The 22,500-nt window shown below is 43.8% G+C and overlaps 1 protein-coding gene and 2 pseudogenes across 1 annotated transcript in view; 2 read left to right on the forward strand and 1 right to left on the reverse strand.

The window, feature by feature from the left end:
• The window catches only part of LOC116376232 (GTPase IMAP family member 5-like), a 1,961-nt gene extending 1,174 nt beyond the window's left edge, over window positions 1-787 (forward strand). Inside the window, exons 2-3 of the mRNA XM_031835819.1 lie at window positions 8-328; window positions 536-787. Coding sequence (XP_031691679.1) covers window positions 8-328; window positions 536-787 — 573 coding nt within the window. The remainder of the gene's footprint in view (window positions 1-7; window positions 329-535) is intronic.
• A 1,848-nt stretch (window positions 788-2,635) lies between these two features.
• LOC116376233 (GTPase IMAP family member 9-like) lies at window positions 2,636-4,152 on the forward strand (annotated as a pseudogene).
• A 5,559-nt stretch (window positions 4,153-9,711) lies between these two features.
• On the reverse strand, window positions 9,712-16,929 carry LOC116375727 (T-cell acute lymphocytic leukemia protein 1 homolog; annotated as a pseudogene).
• Between the last annotated feature and the right edge of the window lie 5,571 nt (window positions 16,930-22,500).

Genomic DNA, 22,500 nt, shown 5'->3' on the forward strand with positions numbered 1-22,500 from the left:
CCGGCAGCCATGCCAGAACTCCAGAGCCAGAGCTCCGCCTGTCCTCCTAGGGACCATCGGCTGTGGCAAGACCCTGTCAGGAGACACCCTCCTGGGCCAGTCCTCCTCCGGCTCTCCTTCCTCCTCTAGTTCTTCCCCCAGGCTTTGCCAGCTGAGGCCTGGGGCCTCCGAGGGCCGGAGGTTGACTGTGGTGGAGGCCCCTCGCTGGTACTGGAGCGGGGGCCACATGGAGGCTGGGGTGAGGAAGGAGACAGAGAGGGCACTTGAGCTGGCTGCCCCGGGGCCACACGCCTTCCTGCTGCTGGTTCCTGTCGGCCAGTTCACCGAGGTGGGTCTAATAGTTCTCTAATCGTTCAGAGAAGTTCTATGTTTCTTTGTTATTGCGTCTCTGGTGTTTTGTCATGTCATTTAGTTTTACTACGGTGTTGTGAGTCCTGAACAGTCTCTATGTTCTATGTTATTTCCTTTTGTTTGACTTAATGATGCACATTGTGCTTATGAATACCATGTATTTGCATCGTTCTAATTGATCCAGGTGGAGCACAGAGTGCCCGCTGAGCTGGAGGAGGTGTTTGGGGAGGGGGTGTTGAAACACACCCTGGTGCTGTTCACCTGTGGAGACTACCTGATGGGCCAGGGGGCGGGGCAGTACCTGGAGGGAGAGGACCCTGGGCTCAGGGAGGTGATTGACAGGTGTGGGGGCCAATACCACGTCCTCAACAACCGCCGACCGCAGGACAGGGCAGGTCAGGGAGCTGCTGGAGAAGGTAACCATCCCATCTTATAATGATAGTGATGACAGTGGATCCAATTAATGTAGTGCCTGTATGTGCTTCTACTGTCAATTTGTAGGACCCACCCACTTTATTGACACATCACTTTATTGACACATCACTTTATTGACACATCACTTTCAAACACTTTATTACTATGTCCACAGAATGTTGCAAATACATATAACCACCCTGTTAGTATTTTATATTTGAGGCACTGTGCTTATTTCAGGTGGAGAACATGGTACAAAAGAACAGAGGATGCTACATACGACAGACACCCTGCAGAGAGAGAGATGGAAGAACAAGCGAGGGGGAGAGAGAGGGAACTGAAGGAGAAGGGGAAGAAGAAGAACAAGCGAGGGGAGGAGAGAGAGGGAACTGAAGGAGAAGGTGGAAGAACAAGCGAGGGAGAGAGAGAGGGAACTGAAGGAGAAGGTGGAAGAACAAGCGAGGAGAGAGAGAGGGAACTGAAGGAGAAGGTGGAAGAACAAGCGAGGGAGAGAGAGAGGGAACTGAAGGAGAAGGTGGAAGAACAAGCGAGGGGGAGAGAGGGGAACTGGAATCTAGACACGTCACCAACACAGAGACACGCAGATATTGGTGGAAACAGGAAAAGAGAGGGTACACCCTAACTCTGCTATAGAGAGGAGAAGAGAGGAAGAGAGGGAAGAGATGGAGAGGAAAAGAGAAGAAGAGATTGAGAGGAGAAGAAGGGAAGAGGGGGACGATATGGAAGAGAAAGTGACTGTGAAACCCTTGGTTAACTGTCTTCAATCAACACCAACACAACAGCAGCAGCCAAAAAGCCCCAGAATGGTGGTCCAGCACTGTTCACAAGGATCCCTAGTTTCCATCTTGACTGAAGGTAAAGACCCATTTTGTATGGAAACTGTCCGCTAGTCACACTTCGGTATGGATATATATGTCCATTACTCAAACCAAGCTCAAACAAACTACTTTGACACTGAAAAGTATGTGTGGCAATGAAGGGTTGTTCACTAGACTGTGTTCCTCTGTTGTAATTCTATCTTTTGTCTCTAGAGGGGCGGTATACTCTCACAGCTGTCCAAACTCGAAGCAAAACCAGCCCAGAAAGTTGTTAATACCTGTAAGTCACATACTTCTCAGTGGAACACAACAATGTCAATTGTGGTGTTCTTGAACTTTTCCCCATTTCATCTAAATGTGAGAAAGATCTAAAAATACTGTCTGTCCTTGTCAGTCTGCCACAGAATCAACAGCTTTGGAGTGATCTAAAAATACTGTCTGTCCTTGTCAGTCTGCCACAGAATCAACAGCTTTGGAGTGATCTAAACATACTGTCTGTCCCTTGTCAGTCTGCCACAGAATCAATAGCTTTGGAGTGATCTAAACATACTGTCTGTCCTTGTCAGTCTGCCACAGAATCAACAGCTTTGAAGTGATCTAAACATACTGTCTGTCCTTGTCAGTCTGCCACAGAATCAATAGCTTTGGAGTGATCTAAACATACTGTCTGTCCTTGTCAGTCTGCCACAGAATCAACAGCTTTGGAGTGATCTAAACATACTGTCTGTCCTTGTCAGTCTGCCACAGAATCAACAGCTTTGGAGTGATCTAAACATACTGTCTGTCCTTGTCAGTCTGCCACAGAATCAATAGCTTTGGAGTGATCTAAACATACTGTCTGTCCTTGTCAGTCTGCCACAGAATCACAACAGCTTTGGAGTGATCTAAACATACTGTCTGTCCTTGTCAGTCTCCCACAAAATCAACAGCATTGAAGAGAAGACAACCCCCTCCTCCTCCTCCTCCCAGTCAGAGTTGCGTGTGGTTCTGCTGGGTAGGTCAGGTCAGGGAGAGTGCAGCAGGTAATATCATACCTGGGGCGGGAAGAGTTTGTGTCTCGACCAGACATTACCACAGCCGTCACTCAGGACTGTCAGAAGAGCAGGGCCCTCGTTGCCGGGAGACGGGTTAGTGATTGATTATTCGTTATTACAAGCTTTATTGGGTTTCTATTTTCTTATCATTGAATAATATGAGTCTATTGAGGTCTATTGAGGTCTATTGACTTCTATTGAGGTCTATTGAGTTCTATTGACTTCTATTGAGGTCTATTGACTTCTATTGAGGTCTATTGACTTCTATTGAGGTCTATTGAGGTCTATGACCTTCTATTGAGGTCTATTGAGGTCTATTGACTTCTATTGAGGTCTATTGAGTTCTATTGAGGTCTATTGACTTCTATTGACTTCTATTGAGGTCTATTGAGGTCTTTGAGTTCTATTGAGGTCTATTGAGGTCTATTGAGGGTCTATTGAGGTCTATTGGAGTTCTAATTGAGGTCGAATTGAGGTCTATTGAGGTCTATTGACTTCTATTGAGTTCTATTGAGGTCTATTGAGGTCTATGAGGTCTATTGAGTTCTATTGAGGTCTATTGAGGTCTATTGACTTCTATTGAGTTCTATTGAGGTCTATTAGGTCTATTGAGGGTCTATTGAGGTCTATTGAGTTCTATTGAGTTCTATTGAGGTCTAGTGAGGTCTATTGAGGTCTATTGAGTTCTATTGAGTCTATTGAGGTCTAGTTAGGTCTATTGAGGTCTATTGAGTTCGTATTGACTTCTATGGAGTTCTATTGAGGTCTGCAGTTTGACTTGTTTCAAACTGAAACCCATCAAGTATTATGTCTAAGAATGTTATAATGTTAATGACTGTAAACACTTTCACAGTAAATGGGGGGGGGGGGTGCAAGTTGAAAACTTTTGCGTCAGTAAAATCAATATAGGTAGTGACCTCAAATGACGAGCTACATGCCAGTAATTTCAGACCTCTACAAATCCTCTTCTCCTCCTCTTTATCCTCCCTCTAACCTCCAGGTGGCAGTGGTGGACACTCCAGACGGTTCCGCTCCGAGCACCCTCCCGATGTGGTCCGTTCCCAGCTGTCGTCCTGTGTGGCCCTCTCGGCCCCTGGCCCCCACGCCTTCATCCTCTGTGTCCCTGTAGACCAACCAGCCCAGGCAGAGCTACAGGCTCTAGGGGCCCTAGAGAAAGTCTTTGGTCCCGGGGCGGTCCGGACCCACACCCTGGTCCTCTTCACTCACTCCGATCGGTTGAAGGAGAGCGGGAAAGTGGGAGTGGAAGGTGTGGAGAAGTATATCTCCAGCCAGAGGAGAGATTTGTTAGAGTTGGTTAAACGATGTGGGGATCGGTATCATGTGATGGAGAGAGGGAGCGGAGGAGAAGAGGAGGAGGAGAGGAAGAGGAGGAGTGTGGGGGAGTTATTGGAGAAGGTGGAGCAGACGTGAGAGAGGGAGGAGGAGAGTGTTTCTCCTGTCCACTCTCCAGGGAGGCGGAGGATAGGGTGAGGACAGGAGACAGGAGGAGATAGTGAGGGAGAGGAGGGGAAGAGGAGAGGAGGTGAAGAGACAGAGCGCTTCATTCCTACTCCATGCAGCCTTGAGAGAGACAGAGGAAGATGAGGAGGAGAACGAGAGAACGAGAGAGGGAGGCAGAGAAGAGTGTGAGCGCCCTTGAATTGGAAAATCTTCCCTCGCTCTCGTCCTCTTCTGCATGGTATTCGTCACTCCTTCGCTCGGTGTGGGAGAAGGTGGGGGGCGGGAGCGAGTAAGGTCCCCAAGCTGACGGCTGGAGGTGCGCTGCTGGGTGGGGTGGGGCGTGTTCTTTGGAGGGCCCATAGGGGGAGCTATAGGGGCCACTGCTGGATCTGTGGTCACTGAGGTGGGGAGAAGGAGGTTTAGCCAGACAAAGAACTCAGCAGAAGAGACATGATGCCACAGGGGAGAATAGAAGGAGAAATCTTGGACAAGGTGTTGAAAACAGAGTGAGAGAGTCAGATCCACACACGTGATATGGATGTACAGTACAAGCATGTTATGATGAGATTATTTGATAGGTTTCTACCTATGATATATATCCACCTGTGACCGCGCAGACGTTGTTCTATATCTGTGATTATAAACTGGGTTGGTCGAGCCCTGAATGATGATTGGCTGACAGCTGTGGTATATCAGACAGTATACCACAGGTATGACAAACATGTATTTTTACTGCTCTAATTACGTTGGTAACCAGTTAATAATAGCAAATAAGGCCACCTCGGGGGTTTGTGATATATGGCCAATATTACCATGGCTATATACCACGTTGCGTGGTGCCTAAGAACAGCCCTTAGCCGTGGTATATTTTCCATATACCACACCCCCTCGGGCCTTATGCTTAAACATAATGTTGGTAACATTGTACAACATATACTGATGTTTATAGTTGTTTTGCGGCAAATACCGGTTCTCATTGACTACTTCAATGTTTTGTTGTATTTCTTTTCCAGCTATTACAATTATGACTTGTTAATAACTCACATGTGCTACGTCATTATTATTCAAATGACATTCAACATGTTTTCTTTAAATGTTAAACTACTATTGTGCATATAGTTAATCGGTTATTATGCTAATAAAACACATTGCATGATAATATCATTCAGTTGGGTTTGAAGGCCTACAATATGTAAAGTTGGTCCTGAAAATATGTAATAAAACCCAGAGGGGAGGCAGAGGCAAGGGGGTATTATCTCCATGTCCCAGACTGCTTTGCCTCACCCTTCAGGCCTCTTGTATCAGTAGGACTGGATAGAGCAGGTCTAGGACACCAGCCCCTACCACACCAAACACCTCTCCTCTGTGTGATCTGATCCTCAGGGCCTCCGTAGTTCACCCTACCAGCTCTCACAGTCTCACGTCAGAATTAGACGTTCATCCATGTTCTCAAACATCACATTTCAAAGTGTTGAGGTTGTTTAGAGGCGTTAACTCCAAATTCTTAAGGTTAGTCATTCATCCTGATGGTTCATGCAACGATTAAGGTTAGTCATTCATCCTGAATGGTTCATTCAACAATTAGGTTAGTCATTCATCCTGAATGGTTCATGCAACGATTAAGGGTTTGGCATAGGCTTAAAACAAATATCAAAACAACTTTATATCACTGGATTCGAAGATGCAACCTTTGACCCTTTGGAACCACAGGCAGATGCTTATGCTCATCTACAATGCCCTAGAAAAGCCAAAACCTACTTTACGGTAACAGCTGTTGGGCGGCACGGAGGGAGCCGGCGTGGAGCGCACCACTGTTGGCCTGCACGGAGGGAGCCAGGGCCAGGTTGGCACGTCAGAGATGGAGGCTAGAGGCAGAGGCAATAAGGTTATGTAACCAGTCCTTCCTGTTGTGTCAGAACGACCGGGTGTGGTGGGGGGTCTGAGAGAGAGAAAGGGAGAGGGAACGAGGGGCCTTTGTGGCTGATTTTCTCTTATTTCCGCCTCTTTTTTTTGCCCTTCCCTCCCACTTCCATGCATGTAGCGGTTGATTGCACCACAGTATCCCCATCAGGCAACTTAATGGCTGTAGATCAGACAGCACTAACTGTAGAGCCATTTCCTGGCCACCTGATAGCTGGAGACACGCAGCCAACCTGGGGGAAAGGGTTGAGGGGGACACCAACTAGGGCTGAGGGGGACACCAACTAGGGCTGGGAGATATCGTCAACATTTTTGACGGTAATGATGGCATTTGACAGTATTAATGTTTTTTTATAATAAAGTTCTAAATATGCTTCATGAGTAGTGCAGGACCGTAGGTAGGGTGGTTTCAACGGGGCTTTCTCTTCTGATTGCTTTATACTGTTCAAACTTCATCCTAACATTATTTTCAGCATTTTCATCATCTTCTGCGTTTTCTTCACTCGTGTACCACTTTATCATCTCTCCTCGCTGTACCACTTTATCATCTCTCCTCGCCGTACCACTTTATCATCTCTCCTCGCTGTACCACTTTATCATCTTTCCTCGCCGTACCACTTTATCATCTCTCCTCGCCGTACCACTTTATCATCTCTCCTCGCTGTACCACTTTTATCATCTTTCCTCGCTGTACCACTTTATCATCTCTCCTCGGCTGTACCACTTTATCATCTTCCTCGCCGTACACTTTATCATCTCTCCTCGCCGTACCACTTTATAATCTCTCCTCGCTGTACCACTTTATCATCTCTCCTCGCCGTACCACCTCTGTTTTGTCTTTGTATGCCTCTATGTTGTAAAAAATGACTTTTTCTTTATCAAAATAATATTCTACTAGGTTCCATAACTAAGGTTTCCATAACTAGGTTTCCATAACTAGGTTTCCATCCAATATGCACATTTCCCACCAGTGGTGTGTTTCCACCAAACTGACTTGTTGAGGATAAAAATCAGTGCGTGATGACATAGTGCACAAAAACATGTATTTTTCGGGTTAAGGTTTCATGTACTGAATAAAAATTGAAAGTTCAACGTGTTTCCATCACTTTTTTACCGATAGTTGTGACACAAAAACTGTTGCATTAAATAGCATATGTGCCTACTCTGGTCGTGCGCGCCAGCCAACTACAGCTATACAGTGCAGGTAATGCAGGCTGTGCAGGTAGGCTAGTCTACATGGTGAGATTATTATGGCTAAGAGAGAGAATATTTTGTCAAACAGCAGTCAAGCATCAATCATCATGTCACCAGAATAAGACAACATTTTTGGAAAGGTGTATCAAGAGGACCACACATCATATCATCGTGTGACTCCAAGTTTACGTCGATATGATGGTTATTATATCAATATTTGCGCATAAAGGCATTTCCACCGCCATTTCACGCATAATACATTTCACTGACACAAATAGATCCCACCATTTCAAACTAACAAATGATCTGTCAGCATTTACAAAATTGTACCTAAACGTCCTGTTCATAGCTGTCATGATTTTAACCCTCCACCCCCCCCCCCCCACCACCACCATCCCCACAACCCTTTACCCTCCACCCCCCCTCACCAACACCCCCACCTCCCCACCACCACCACCCCTTACCCTCCACCCCCCCTCACCAACACCCCCACCTCCCCACCACCACCACCCCTTACGCTCCACTGAAGGGAAAAACGTTGTCCATCGTGGACTGGAGGTTAAAGTGACCGCCCACCCCGTTTTTTTCCACATCCGGGATTCTCACGGTACTGTCATCGGTCAGCTATGTCCGGCTTGGGGACATCAGCAGGGAGCATTTTTCCACCTTTTCTTATTCCGAACCGGTTCTCTCTTTCTCTTCTCTTTCTCTTTCTCTTTTCTCTTTCTCCTTTTCTCTTTCTCTTTCTCTTTCTTCTCTTTTCTCTTTCTCTTTCTTCTTCTCTCTCTCTCTCTCTCTCTCTCTCTCTCTGCTCTTTCTCTCTCTCTCTCTCTCTCTCGTCTCTCTCTCTCTCTCTCTTCTCTGTCTCTCCTCTGTCTCTCCTCTCTCTTCGGCGTTCTCTCTCTCTCGTCTCTCTCTCTCTCTCATCTCTCTCTCTCTCTCTGCTCTCATATCGTCTTATCTATCTCTCTGCATCTCTCTCTTCTCTCTCTCTCCTCTCTCTTCTCTCTCTCTCTCTCTCACTCTCTCTCTGTATCTCCTCTCCTCTCTCATCTCTCCCTCTCTCTCTCTCCTCTCTTCTGTCTCTCTCTCTCTCTAGCTCTCCTCTCTCTCTCTCTACCATCTCTCTCTCTCATGGTTATAAATCTGCCATGTTGTAACCCAACCCAAACAAACAACCATAAACAGAAGGATTGAAACCAGTGAATCTGAATGCAAGCTCATATCCTAAATGTAATGGATGACCTGGATTGAGTTGCAGACAAGGCATTCTCTCAGAGTGGTATTATAGGGGTAGTGTTAGGGTTGGCTTGATGTGGACATGAAAGCTATCAACTGGGCACACACTGGTTGGATCAGCGTTGGTTCACGTCATTACAATGAAATGTTGAACCAACTTGGAATAGACTTTGAATCTGTGCACAGTGGGTAGGGTTAGGGTTATGGGCTATGGCTTGGGTTATGGTTGAGCTGGGATGTGGACAGGAAGTTAGGGTTAGGGTTGAACTGGGATGTGGACAGGAAGTTAGGGTTAGGGTTGAACTGGGATGTGGACAGGAAGTTAGGGTTCATATTAATTCATTCATATTAGATAAATAAAAATAAAAATGTTCTTATGTGCACTTTCTCACAACACACTTTTTATAGGATCACAAACCAACTTACAGCCATAAATTAAGCACGGTTGATTTTCTGAACACAAAAACACATCTTCACCCCTTCACACAACAACTTTGCCAGCGACTACACTGTCTGTTTCTCAACTGGACACAGCAGTGAAACAATTGTATGGGTGAGAAATTGTGCTGATAACCAGGGCTGCATGTATCTGGAGTGCAATAAGAGGATGTTGAATAAGGAAGAGAGAACTAAAACACTCTTTATTTCGGTCAGCTAGCACGGTCAATGTCCCGTATGGCACCCTATTCCCTACCTAGTGCACTACTTTTGACCAGTAGTGCACTAAACAGGAAATAGGGTGCCATTTGGGACAACTGTGTCACAATGTTGTCCTCTAAGGGAGGGAGGGTGGGACCATCTTCTTCATCTGACTAAAGAAAGAAAATAGGAAACTTAAAAATTGCCACATAAACTACTGGCTGAAGGTTACCGTCATTGATGTTTTTTGATGTCTCAAACTTCAGGAAGCAAAGCCATGAGGTCAACATGGCTCCCTTCAGAGGTTTTAGGGCAACTGACACTGTGCTGACTGGATGTACAAACAGTCAAGCCTACATTTCCCAGGTAGCCCTATAGAAGCCTCAGTTCGGATGAAACAGCTTACGTTCCCCAGAAAGCTCAGTCCCACACTGCAGGACACAAAATCCAGACAGAGGGGCAGTCAAACACTACCACAAACTGCTACAAGAACTCAGAACTGACCTTGCAGATATACCATGTCATTGAAAGAACTACATCGATTCCAAAAGTCTCATAGATTGCTGGTAGAGTAGTAAGTATACTGTACATTTTGTCCTTTCTGCCAGTTTGTCGGATATTATTTGCTACAAGGTATTCAATTTTGTCCTCTTTGTGACGTCACATGTCATGTCACCGATGGTCGTTGGCAAGTGTCACCGCAGTCCGAATCTGACCTTTGACCTTTCCCGGAATGCCCCGCGGCACCACCATTGAGCTCTTAGCCCCGCCCCCCAGGTTCTCCTCACTGTCTGTGTTGCTATAGCAAACTGGAGGTCGGGGAGGTTGCCAAGGCGATGGTCGATGAGTCTGTGGAGTCTCCTCTGTCGTGGTAGACCATAGTTGAAGAGGGAGTGTCACCCTGGAAAAGTGGGTGCATATCCTTGTTGTTCAGCCCCACTTGGGCCCTCTCATCCTGGGTCTCCTCCTCAGGCGAGCCCCTGGCTTTGTCTTGGGACTGGTCGTTGAGCAGGGTGACAAGGAAGTCGATGTACTTCATGGCCAGTCGGAGGATCTCATTCTTGGAGAGCTTCTTGTCCGGAGGGTGGGTGGGGATGAGCCTACGGAGGTCTGAGAAGGCCCCGTTGACGTTCTGCTGGCGCCAACGCTCCCGGCTGTTGGTGAACACACGCCTCGCCAGCTTCTGAGGAGGGCCCGCTGGATAAGGATACACAGGCACAGTACATTAAATACACATACCTACTAGTATGCACATGTACATACACGCAACTGAATATCAGGAAGGTGTTCCTAATATTTGGTATACTCAGTGTATATCACAGGAGGTTGGTGGCACCTTAATTGGGGAGGACGGGCTTGTGGTAATGACTGGAGCGGAATCAGAGGACTGGTATCAAATCCATCACATACATAGTTTCCAGGATGCCATTCCATTTACTCCGTTCCGACCATTATCATGAGCTGTCCTCCCCTCAGCAGCCTCCTGTGGTGTATGTGTACATACATACACTACATAAACTGTATCTCATTGATGTATCATATGCTGATGTTGGTCAGTAGTCCATGGACAGTCACACCAGTTTATCTTCTATTTACCATCACTGAGATCCAACTCATAGTGTGAGGAGGACCGTCTCTTGATGCTTCTACTGGAAAAGATTCCATAGTTACCAGAGGGACCAAGATGAGAACTGAGAGAGAGAAGGAGAGAATCAAATCAAATCAAATCTCATTTTAACGGTGGCTTACAAATACTTAACAGATGTTATTGCAGGTGTAGCGAAATGCTTGTGTTCCTAGCTCCAACAGTGCAGTAATATCTAACATACACAACAATACACATGAATCTTGGAATTAAGAAATATAGAAACATTAGGACAAGCAATGTTGGAGTCCGGAGTACAAATGTATATATACAGTTGAAGTCGGAAGTTTACATACACTTAGGTTGGAGTTATTAAAACTAGTTTTTCAACCCCTCCACAAATGTCTTGTTAACAAACTATAGTTTGGCAAGTCGGTTAGGACATCTACTTTGTGCATGACACAATTCCAGTGGGTCATGGCTTTAGAAGCTTCTGATAGGCTCGTTGACATCATTTGAGTCAATTGGAGGTGTACCTGTGGATGTATTTCAAGGCCTACCTTCAAACGCAGTGCCTCTTTGCTTGACATCATGGGAAAATCAAAAGAAATCAGCCAAGACCTCAGAAAAAAATGGTAGACCTCCACAAGTCTGGTTCACCCTTGGGAGCAATTTCCAAACACCTGAAGGTACCACGTTCTGTACAAACAATAGTACACAAGTATAAACACCATGGGACCACGCAGCCGTCATACCGCTCAGGAAGGAGGCTCGTTCTGTCTCCTAGAGATGAACGTACTTTGGTGCGAAAACTGCAAATCAATCCCTGAACAACAGCAAAGAACCTTGTGAAGATGCTGGAGGAAACAGGTACAAAAGTATCTATATCCACAGTAAAACGAGTTCTATATCAACATAACCTGAAAGGCCGCTCAGCAAGGAAGAAGCCACTACTCCAAAACCGCTATAAAAAAAACAGACTTCGGTTTGCAACTGCACATGGGGACAAAGATCGTACTTTTTGGGGAAACATCCTCTGGTCTGATGTAACAAAAATGGAACTGTTTGGCCATAATGACCATCGTTATGTTTGGAGGAAAAAGGGGGATGCTTGCAAGACGAAGAACACCATCCCAACCGTAAAGCACGGGGGTGGCAGCATCATTTTGTTGGGGTGCTTTGCTGCAGGAGGGACAGGTGCACTTCACAAAATAGATGTCATCGTGAGGCAGGGAAATTATGTGGATATATTGAAGCAACATCTCAAGACATCCGTCAGGAAGTTAAAGCTTGGTCGCAAATGGGTCAACCAAATGGACATTGACTCCAAGCATACTTCCAAAGTTGTGGCAAAGTGGCTTAAGGACAACAAAGTCAAGGTATTGGAGTGGCCATCACAAAACCCTGACCTCAATTCCATAGAAAATTTGTGGGCAGAAGGAGGCCTACAAACCTGACTCGGTTACACCAGCTCTGTCAGGAGGACTGGGCCAAAACTCACCCAACTTATTGTGGGAAGCTTGTGGAAGGCTACCCGAAATGTTTGACCCAAGTTAAACAATTTAAAGGCAATGCTCCCTAATACTAATTGAATGTATGTAAACTTCTAACTCACTGGGAATGTGATGAAAGAAATAAAAGCTGAAATAAATCATTCTCTCTTGTGACATTTCACATTCTTAAAATAAAGTGGTGATCCTAGGATTAAATGTCAGGAATTGTGAAAAACTGAGTTTAAATGTATTTGGCTAAGGTGTATGTAAACTTCCGACTTCAACTGTGTTTATTTGTGGTGGGACGTGTAGACATTATGGACAGTATGTGGATAGAATATGTAGTATATCTGAAGAATACGTAGGATAGACTTGTATATGTATAGCAATAGTTAAATATAATGGCCTTGACTAGACTACAGTATAACCATATGAAAGTGGGTAAAACAGTATGTAAACATTATGAAACATTATTATAGCGTCCAAAGAGGAACGTGAGAGAAATGAAAGATAACAAACAAAAGTATCCAAGCAATAAAAGAATACAACTGTAGAAGTACAAACGATGCTATTCAGGGGAGTAATCAGATTTTAAATGGTTTTCAAATTGGTAAATGGATTTGAAATGGCAAAAAAACCATTTCAAATTGACTGAGGGAGAGAAAGCGAGCAAAGCGATCTGTATGGTGATTATGTTTGGGATGTTGATGGAGTGTGCATGCTGTCAGCAGGCTCTCTCTCGTTAGGGCTGACACCGGCAGAGACATGCTGCTAAAATAGAACAACGTTCCTGCTGAAAATGAAGAGGAAGAAGGATATTTCATCATAGTGATTCTAGGAAATGGGGCTCTATGGGGAAGTAGTAGTTCTAGTTTAATAATTGGTTAGGATTACGGGTTAGGAAAAGCAGAAAGAGAAATCTATGTTATAAACAGTCAGTTGTTGTAGTGAAACTGTCAGTTATAGTGAAACAGTTTGCCATACAGTATCAGAAAGCCAGTCATAACATGAAATATGATAATGCAAGTGGAGGCTGCTGAGGGGAGGACAGCTCATAATAATGGCTGGAATGGAGTCATTGGAATGACATCAACCACAACCATGTGTTTTATGTCATTCCATTGACTCCATTCCAGCCATTATTATGAGCTGTCCTCCCCTCAGCAGCCTCCACTGGATAATGGAATATAATGTGAATATGAAACATTTCCCTATCACCTGCTGAAGAAGTGGTGTGGTGGCAGGTACTGGTGGGGCAGCAGGGGGCCCTGGGTGGGGATCGGTGGGGCCCCTGGTCTGGTCCCTGACAGGGAGGTGAGCTGGGTGAGGCGGATGCCCCCGTGGTGGTGGGTGTGATGGTAAGGGTCATGGTGGTGGGGGTGGTTGGGGATGGGGTGCAGGGTGGTTAGAGGGGTGTTACTGGGGAGGGATAGGGGGTGGGGGGGTTTACTGTGTCCCAGACTAATAACAGGGATGTGGGGAGGGAGGGGGGCAATAGAGGAAAAGGAGGAAGAAGAGGAGGAGGAGGATGGGGGGAGGACGGCAGGGGTAGTGGATGTAGACACTGGAGCTGGGAGGAGGGGAGGCGGAGAGGAGGAGGGGGCTTTCGGAGAGGAGCAAATTGAACCTCCTCCCTTGGTGTTGTTTGTTTCCATGGAGACCGGTGGTTCAGGTGCGATGTTGGTGGCGGCAGGGTGGTCAAGCAACTTGGTAGGGGACTCTGGAGGTGGAGGAGGGGAGGCAGGGGGGCTAGGTGGGACAAACCTGTCTCCCGGACTCCCTGGTTCATTAACCGGCGGTGGGCTGCTAGCGTCAAGTGAAGCCGGTGAGGGGGCCTGCTGAGGGCTCAGTCGTTCAGACTCCGATAGGGTGTCAGAGGGGGGGGAGGCAGAGGGGGGGTTCAGTTTCTCCATCATGGTACCTGTGGGAAGGCACCCCACCACTGCACCCCTCACCCCTTCCGCTGTTCTGTCTCTCTCACCCAGCATAGTGTCTCGGCCACTAGCTGCTGCTGCTAGACACCTATAGACCTCCACAGACCTCTCTCAGCCCTGCGGCTACTCCAGATAATATCCCCTTATTATGCTGTTAGTCCCCTGGTCCTCCTGAACGACGGGTTGTCTACTGCTGTTATTAATCAGTCCAGAGATGTCTGTGATGGGCTGTCTGGGTCCTGGGTTTTCAGGGGTCAGGAGTCAGTGGCTGATGCCCTCGGGTTTGGCTCAGTCCAGTCTTATTGTCACCTCTCATTCTGAATGAGAGTGTGTGAGAGCGAGTGCGTGTGTCAGAGCGAGTGTGTGTGTGTGTGAGTTTGTGTGTGTGTGAGAGAGAGAGAGAAGGAAAAAAGGAGAGAGCGTGTGAGTGTGATCTTGCATTCATGGCCCCACTCAAGAGGCTGTGTCCAATCTACAGTGGCTGGGCAGACGATGCTCACATCAATAATCATGTGCCAGTGTTTACTAGTAGTCTGACCGAGGCGTCTCTGGATCTTCTTGGAGCTCCACAGCAGACTGGTTGGTCTGGTTTTAAGTTTAGTAGTCTAGACTTTTTCCCATAGCACATCCTGAGGAATAGCCAAGTACGTTGTCTTTGAATGAGTCACCATCGGCCGACACTGTTGATTTGTCCCCCAGTCTGTCTGTCTGTCTTTTCGGATATGAATCAAACTGTCCATACAATCCACATTGTCCCAGGTGCATAAAGATTGGACGGTTTTCAAACCTGTAGAACAAAAGAGATAAGACACATTTGCTTGACATGATTTAGTGGGTCAAATACTGGAATGAATGAATGAAATGTTATTTTCGTGTCAAATCACCAGTTGGCAATCCATCCATTAATGGATTAATTGGCACATAAACAAACATTACAATAATTCACTTTGGTAATTCAGTGATAATTCTTCTTCTGGAAGTGGTGAATATAAAATAAAGATAGATTAAGATTTTTAAATTAATTAGGAAATTAAAATGATACATTTTTCCATATATAATCTACATCAAAGCTAAATCTAGTATCCCTGGCCCTCTCACGAGCTGATGACAGGCTCAACATGGTTGTCATGGGTTCCATTGTTTGGTATCATACTGCTTGTGTGTTTTCCTCATTTCAAGGAAGTTCACAGTTTTCTTATAGGTTCTGCTTCTGCAAGACTTGGATGATTCATTATTCATGGCTGGATTTTGCAACTGTCTCTTCTCCTTATACAAAGCCTTATGTTTGGGGCCAATCCAACACATCACTGAGTACCTGCCTCTGTATTACCAAGCATGGTGGTGGCTGCATCATGGCAACGGTACGCTCGACATCAGCAAAGGCAGGGGGAGTTTTTTAGGATAAAAATAAATGGAATAGAGCTAAACACAGGCAAAATCCTAGAGGAAAACCTGGTTCAGTGGTGAAGTTTTGACTTAAATCTGCATGAAAATGGCCTTGATCCCCAACACCTCGACAGAGATTGAAGAATTTTAAAATAATAACGGGCCAATATTTCACAATACAGGTGTGTAAAGCTCCTCGAAAAGTACCCAAGAAGCCTCACAGCTGTAATCGCTGCTAAAGGTGTTACTAGCATGTAGTGACTCAGGGAGGTGAATACTTATCTAATCAAGAAATATTACTGTTTACTTTTTCATTCATCTAACAAAAAATGTTTAAATTTGTCTTCCTCTGACATTCCAGAGTATTTCGTGTAGATCATTGGTAAGAAATGACATATATCTACACATTTTTGAGAGAGAGAACAGGCAATGTGAGCTTTCAATATAAACATTTGATTCATAGAAAAGTTGAATTAAAAAAATGACAATGGAACAAATACTCCCAAAGATGTGTTGAAGTCTTTTCTATGTATTTTAGTAATATTTTATTATTTGCAATCAAATTATAATGTTTAATTCATGTTCGTAATGATTCAGAATTGTTTTTTGTTATTCCTTGTTTCCTTTGACATGAGACAAAAATGATTGTATTTCTGTGTAAACTCAATGCACTCATTTGTTGTTAATTTCAAGTCATAAATTCTGAATATAATTTGGTGGTCTTATATCTGTATGGCTGCAAAGATATATATATATTTTTATGTATATGATGTTGTGTTTATTATAGCTGTGGTAAATACACAAACATGTATTTTATTGTAATGTTTTCTACATTATTTATTTGATCAAAGAACAGGCAAAAACACATAACAGGTTTTCCTCCATAAAAAAAATGTGCACAAAGAAAAATGAACTATAACTTCATGCAATAAATTAACAACAATAACTTAGGATAAATTGAGAAATGGCTTTGAACTCAATAGCATTTACCCTATACAGTAACATTTAAATTGACCAGTGCAGACCTACTCACCTACGCAGCATGAAAACCAGCGTGCTCTGTCAGTGCAGTTGTTTACCCACAGGACCCTACAGTACCATAGGTAAGGTAGCACATGGCACATCTACTTTCCGTCCTCCTTAAATACATTGGGAACTGCAGTAATGTTTAAAAAAATATGTAATATCAAAAATCCAAAAGACCAAGAGATGAAGTCAAAAATTGGTCAAGGAATAACAAAATTAACACAATGCCCTTTTGAATCATTTGTGGTGATTCTGTTGAACGAAGGCGCACAAGCTGACAAGGTGATGCTGACTATGTCGTACTCGTGTTCTTATGTCATTTCTCTAGTTCCCAATCTCTCTTTCTTTACTTTCTTCCCTCCTCTCCCTCCATGCCAGGAAGAGACAGAGCTATAGTTGGATGGCGAGAGAGAGAGGTGAGAGAGAGAGAGAGAGAGAGAGAGAGAGAGAGAGAGAGAGAGAGAGAGAGAGAGAGAGAGAGAGAGAGAGAGAGAGAGAGAGCAAGAGAGAGAGAGGGAGCAAGAGAGAGAGGGAGCGAGAGAGAGAGAGAGCGAGAGCAAAGGGATAGACTGAGAGACACAGAAGAGAGAAAGAGAGAGAGACAGAGAGAGAGAGAACTTCGTTGCAAGGAGAGTTTTTCCGCTCCCCACTGGACAAGAGGATGTGCTAGTACAATGTGGTGGCTACTGATAACGCTCTCAAAGCCGCCTGTGGCCCGCAGATAAGGAAATGTACCCCCCTCCTCTCCTCTCCCCCTCCCCCCAACCCCAATACCAACACACGCTCGCGCATACATGCGCATGCACACGTACGCATGCGCATACAATCTCACTCTGTATAGACATACACTCATGGGTTCACACACACACAGGCACGCGTCGTTCCACCAGGGCAGCCAATCCTAGAATATGAAGGGACTTGGATGGTAACCATAATGGAGGGAATGTGTTTGCATCACAATAGAATAACACCACAAAGGAAGCCATGCAGACACCTACAGACAATAGATCTTATTGGGGAAAACCTAATATATCCATGTCCTATTTAAACTACTCCCTGTCTGCAGCACTTGCAGCACCATGGCTCTGACAAGTGTTTACCATAGGATCAACAGAGGTGGGAAAAGGTAGACAGATAGAGAGAAAGAAAAGGATAGAGCGAAAAAAGATAGAAATGGAGACCATCCTGGTTGTTTCTGTGATTACATCATCACACCTGTGGCACTGCACTGCATGGTGGCCAATACTGTCATCTCAGTAACTTTCCTCAAGACTCTGCTTCCTCTCTCTCTCTTTCTCTCTCTCAAGGTCAATTCCTCTTTTTTATTGTCTCCGTCATTTCCTACCCAGACAGTCTGAAAGACAAACATTGCAAAGGCCCCAGAGAATGATGACCATTCGGGACCTGTGATGGCATAGGCTAAGTATCACTGTAGGTTTACATATTAAACCAATCATCATGAGTTTAGCTCCTATGAGTTTAGCTCCTATGAGTTTAGCTCCTATTAGAATAGCTCCTATGAGTTTAGCTCCTATGAGTTTAGCTCCTATTAGAATAGCTCCTATGAGTTTAGCTCCTATGAGTTTAGCTCCTATGAGTATAGCTACTATGAGTATAGCTACTATGAGTATAGCTCCTATGAGTTTAGCTCCTATGAGTATAGCTACTATGAGTATAGCTCCTATGAGTTTAGCTCCTATGAGTTTAGCTCCTATGAGTATAGCTACTATGAGTATAGCTCCTATGAGTATAGCTCCTATGAGTTTAGCTCCTATGAGGTTAGCTCCTATGAGTTTAGCTACTATGAGTTTAGCTACTATGAGTTTAGCTCCTATGAGAATAGCTACTATGAGTTTAGCTCCGATGAGTTTAGCTCCTATGAGTTTAGCTACTATGAGTTTAGCTCCTATGAGTTTAGCTACTATGAATATAGCTACTATGAGTTTAGCTACTATGAGTTTAGCTACTATGGGTATAGCTCCTATGAGTTTAGCTACTATGGGTATAGCTACTATGAGTTTAGCTACTATGGGTATAGCTACTATGAGTTTAGCTACTATGGGTATAGCTACTATGAGTTTAGCTACTATGAGTTTAGCTACTATGAATATAGCTACTATGAGTTTAGCTAATATGAGTTTAGCTACTATGAGTTTAGCTACTATGGGTATAGCTCCTATGAGTTTAGCTACTATGGGTATAGCTACTATGAGTTTAGCTACTATGGGTATAGCTCCTATGAGTTTAGCTACTATGGGTATAGCTCCTATGAGTTTAGCTACTATGGGTATAGCTCCTATGAGTTTAGCTACTATGGGTATAGCTACTATGAGTTTAGCTACTATGGGTATAGCTCCTATGAGTTTAGCTACTATGGGTATAGCTCCTATGAGTTTAGCTACTATGGGTATAGCTCCTATGAGTTTAGCTACTATGGGTATAGCTACTATGGGTATAGCTACTATGGGTATAGCTACTATGAGTATAGCTACTATGAGTTTAGCTACTATGGGTATAGCTACTATGGGTATAGCTACTATGGGTATAGCTACTATGAGTTAAGCTACTATGGGTATAGCTACTATGAGTTAAGCTACTATGGGTATAGCTACTATGGGTATAGCTACTATGGGTATAGCTACTATGAGTTTAGCTACTATGGGTATAGCTACTATGGGTATAGCTACTATGGGTATAGCTACTATGGGTATAGCTACTATGAGTTTAGCTACTATGGGTATAGCTCCTATGAGTTTAGCTACTATGGGTATAGCTACTATGGGTATAGCTACTATGGGTATAGCTCCTATGAGTTTAGCTACTATGGGTATAGCTACTATGGGTATAGCTACTATGGGTATAGCTACTATGAGTTTAGCTCCTATGGGTATAGCTACTATGGGTATAGCTCCTATGGGTATAGCTACTATGGGTATAGCTACTATGGGTATAGCTACTATGGGTATAGCTACTATGGGTATAGCTACTATGGGTATAGCTCCTATGGGTATAGCTCCTATGAGTTAGCTACTATGGGTATAGCTACTATGGGTATAGCTACTATGGGTATAGCTACTATGGGTATAGCTACTATGGGTATAGCTCCTATGAGTTTAGCTACTATGGGTATAGCTACTATGGGTATAGCTCCTATGAGTTTAGCTACTATGGGTATAGCTACTATGGGTATAGCTACTATGAGTATAGCTACTATGAGTTTAGCTACTATGGGTATAGCTACTATGGGTATAGCTACTATGGGTATAGCTCCTATGGGTATAGCTACTATGGGTATAGCTACTATGGGTATAGCTCCTATGAGTTTAGCTACTATGAGTTTAGCTACTATGGGTATAGCTACTATGAGTTTAGCTCCTATGGGTATAGCTACTATGAGTTTAGCTACTATGGGTATAGCTACTATGAGTTTAGCTCCTATGGGTATAGCTACTATGAGTTTAGCTCCTATGGGTATAGCTACTATGGGTATAGCTCCTATGAGTTTAGCTACTATGGGTATAGCTACTATGAGTTTAGCTACTATGGGTATAGCTACTATGAGTTTAGCTCCTATGGGTATAGCTCCTATGAGTTTAGCTACTATGGGTATAGCTACTATGGGTATAGCTCCTATGAGTTTAGCTACTATGGGTATAGCTACTATGGGTATAGCTACTATGAGTATAGCTACTATGAGTTTAGCTACTATGGGTATAGCTACTATGGGTATAGCTACTATGGGTATAGCTCCTATGGGTATAGCTACTATGGGTATAGCTACTATGGGTATAGCTACTATGGGTATAGCTCCTATGAGTTTAGCTACTATGAGTTTAGCTACTATGGGTATAGCTACTATGAGTTTAGCTCCTATGGGTATAGCTACTATGAGTTTAGCTACTATGGGTATAGCTACTATGAGTTTAGCTACTATGGGTATAGCTACTATGGGTATAGCTCCTATGAGTTTAGCTACTATGGGTATAGCTACTATGAGTTTAGCTACTATGGGTATAGCTACTATGAGTTTAGCTACTATGGGTATAGCTACTATGAGTTTAGCTCCTATGAGTTTAGCTACTATGAGTTTAGCTACTATGGGTATAGCTACTATGGGTATAGCTACTATGAGTTTAGCTACTATGGGTATAGCTACTATGAGTTTAGCTACTATGGGTATAGCTACTATGAGTTTAGCTACTATGAGTATAGCTACTATGAGTTTAGCTACTATGGGTATAGCTACTATGAGTTTAGCTACTATGGGTATAGCTACTATGAGTTTAGCTACTATGGGTATAGCTACTATGAGTTTAGCTACTATGGGTATAGCTACTATGAGTTTAGCTACTATGGGTATAGCTACTATGAGTTTAGCTACTATGGGTATAGCTACTATGAGTTTAGCTACTATGGGTATAGCTACTATGAGTTTAGCTACTATGGGTATAGCTACTATGAGTTTAGCTACTATGGGTATAGCTACTATGAGTTTAGCTACTATGGGTATAGCTACTATGGGTATAGCTACTATGGGTATAGCTACTATGGGTATAGCTACTATGAGTTTAGCTACTATGGGTATAGCTACTATGAGTATAGCTACTATGAGTATAGCTACTATGAGTATAGCTACTATGGGTATAGCTACTATGGGTATAGCTACTATGGGTATAGCTCCTATGGGTATAGCTACTATGGGTATAGCTACTATGGGTATAGCTACTATGAGTATAGCTACTATGGGTATAGCTACTATGGGTATAGCTACTATGAGTATAGCTACTATGGGTATAGCTACTATGGGTATAGCTACTATGGGTATAGCTACTATGAGTATAGCTACTATGGGTATAGCTACTATGGGTATAGCTACTATGAGTATAGCTACTATGGGTATAGCTACTATGGGTATAGCTACTATGGGTATAGCTACTATGAGTATAGCTACTATGGGTATAGCTCCTATGGGTATAGCTACTATGGGTATAGCTACTATGGGTAGCTACTATGGGTATAGCTCCTATGAGTATAGCTACTATGGGTATAGCTCCTATGGGTATAGCTACTATGGGTATAGCTACTATGGGTATAGCTACTATGGGTATAGCTCCTATGAGTATAGCTACTATGAGTATAGCTCCTATGGGTATAGCTACTATGGGTATAGCTACTATGGGTATAGCTCCTATGAGTATAGCTACTATGGGTATAGCTCCTATGGGTATAGCTACTATGGGTATAGCTACTATGAGTATAGCTACTATGGGTATAGCTACTATGGGTATAGCTACTATGAGTTAAGCACCTGCAGTTTCAGTTGAAAGCACTCAAATAAATATAACTACATCTAATATTGTAGCAAGGCTGTATCTATCTGGGTGGATTTGCGTGTAACGTATAAAAAGCAACATGCGGTCTGAAGACAATTCCCCTGAGTCAGGCTTTTTGCCTGCTACCAGATATATATTATGTTCCATGACCCGTGAGTCCCCAGGCAATAACTTAACCTTGTGCTTCTGCATTAAATTGGTAGTAATATACTTCGAAAAAGTATTCAACAAAATGTACATTACACATACAGTGCAATAGACATGTAAGAGAGCGTGAGCTGAAGGTAGACCCTTCAGAGCAGAGGCAAGTGTTTAACAAACTTCATCACAAATACATGTACATATGATGATTTATATTGCTCTGTCTGTAAGCCTTTATCCGTTCTAAAAGCTGACATCAAACGATTGCACGGCAGCCCAGTCCAGTTGAACACAAAACATCCCCAGTCAGATTGGGCCTCCCTCTTCAAAGACTGCATGCCTAACTGACCTCAGAGTTCACAGACAATCAACTCTTTTATGCTCTCTCACCCGTGACAAAAAGAGAGAAGAAACTAGACAAATTGTTGACATTTTCATTTGGGCTCCTGCGGTACTGTGTGAAACCCGAACTGTAGATCAGGAATAATAATAGCAACAAAACCCTAACAGA

Source organism: Oncorhynchus kisutch, linkage group LG1 (assembly GCF_002021735.2).
Source record: "Oncorhynchus kisutch isolate 150728-3 linkage group LG1, Okis_V2, whole genome shotgun sequence".
Taxonomy (NCBI): domain Eukaryota; kingdom Metazoa; phylum Chordata; class Actinopteri; order Salmoniformes; family Salmonidae; genus Oncorhynchus; species Oncorhynchus kisutch.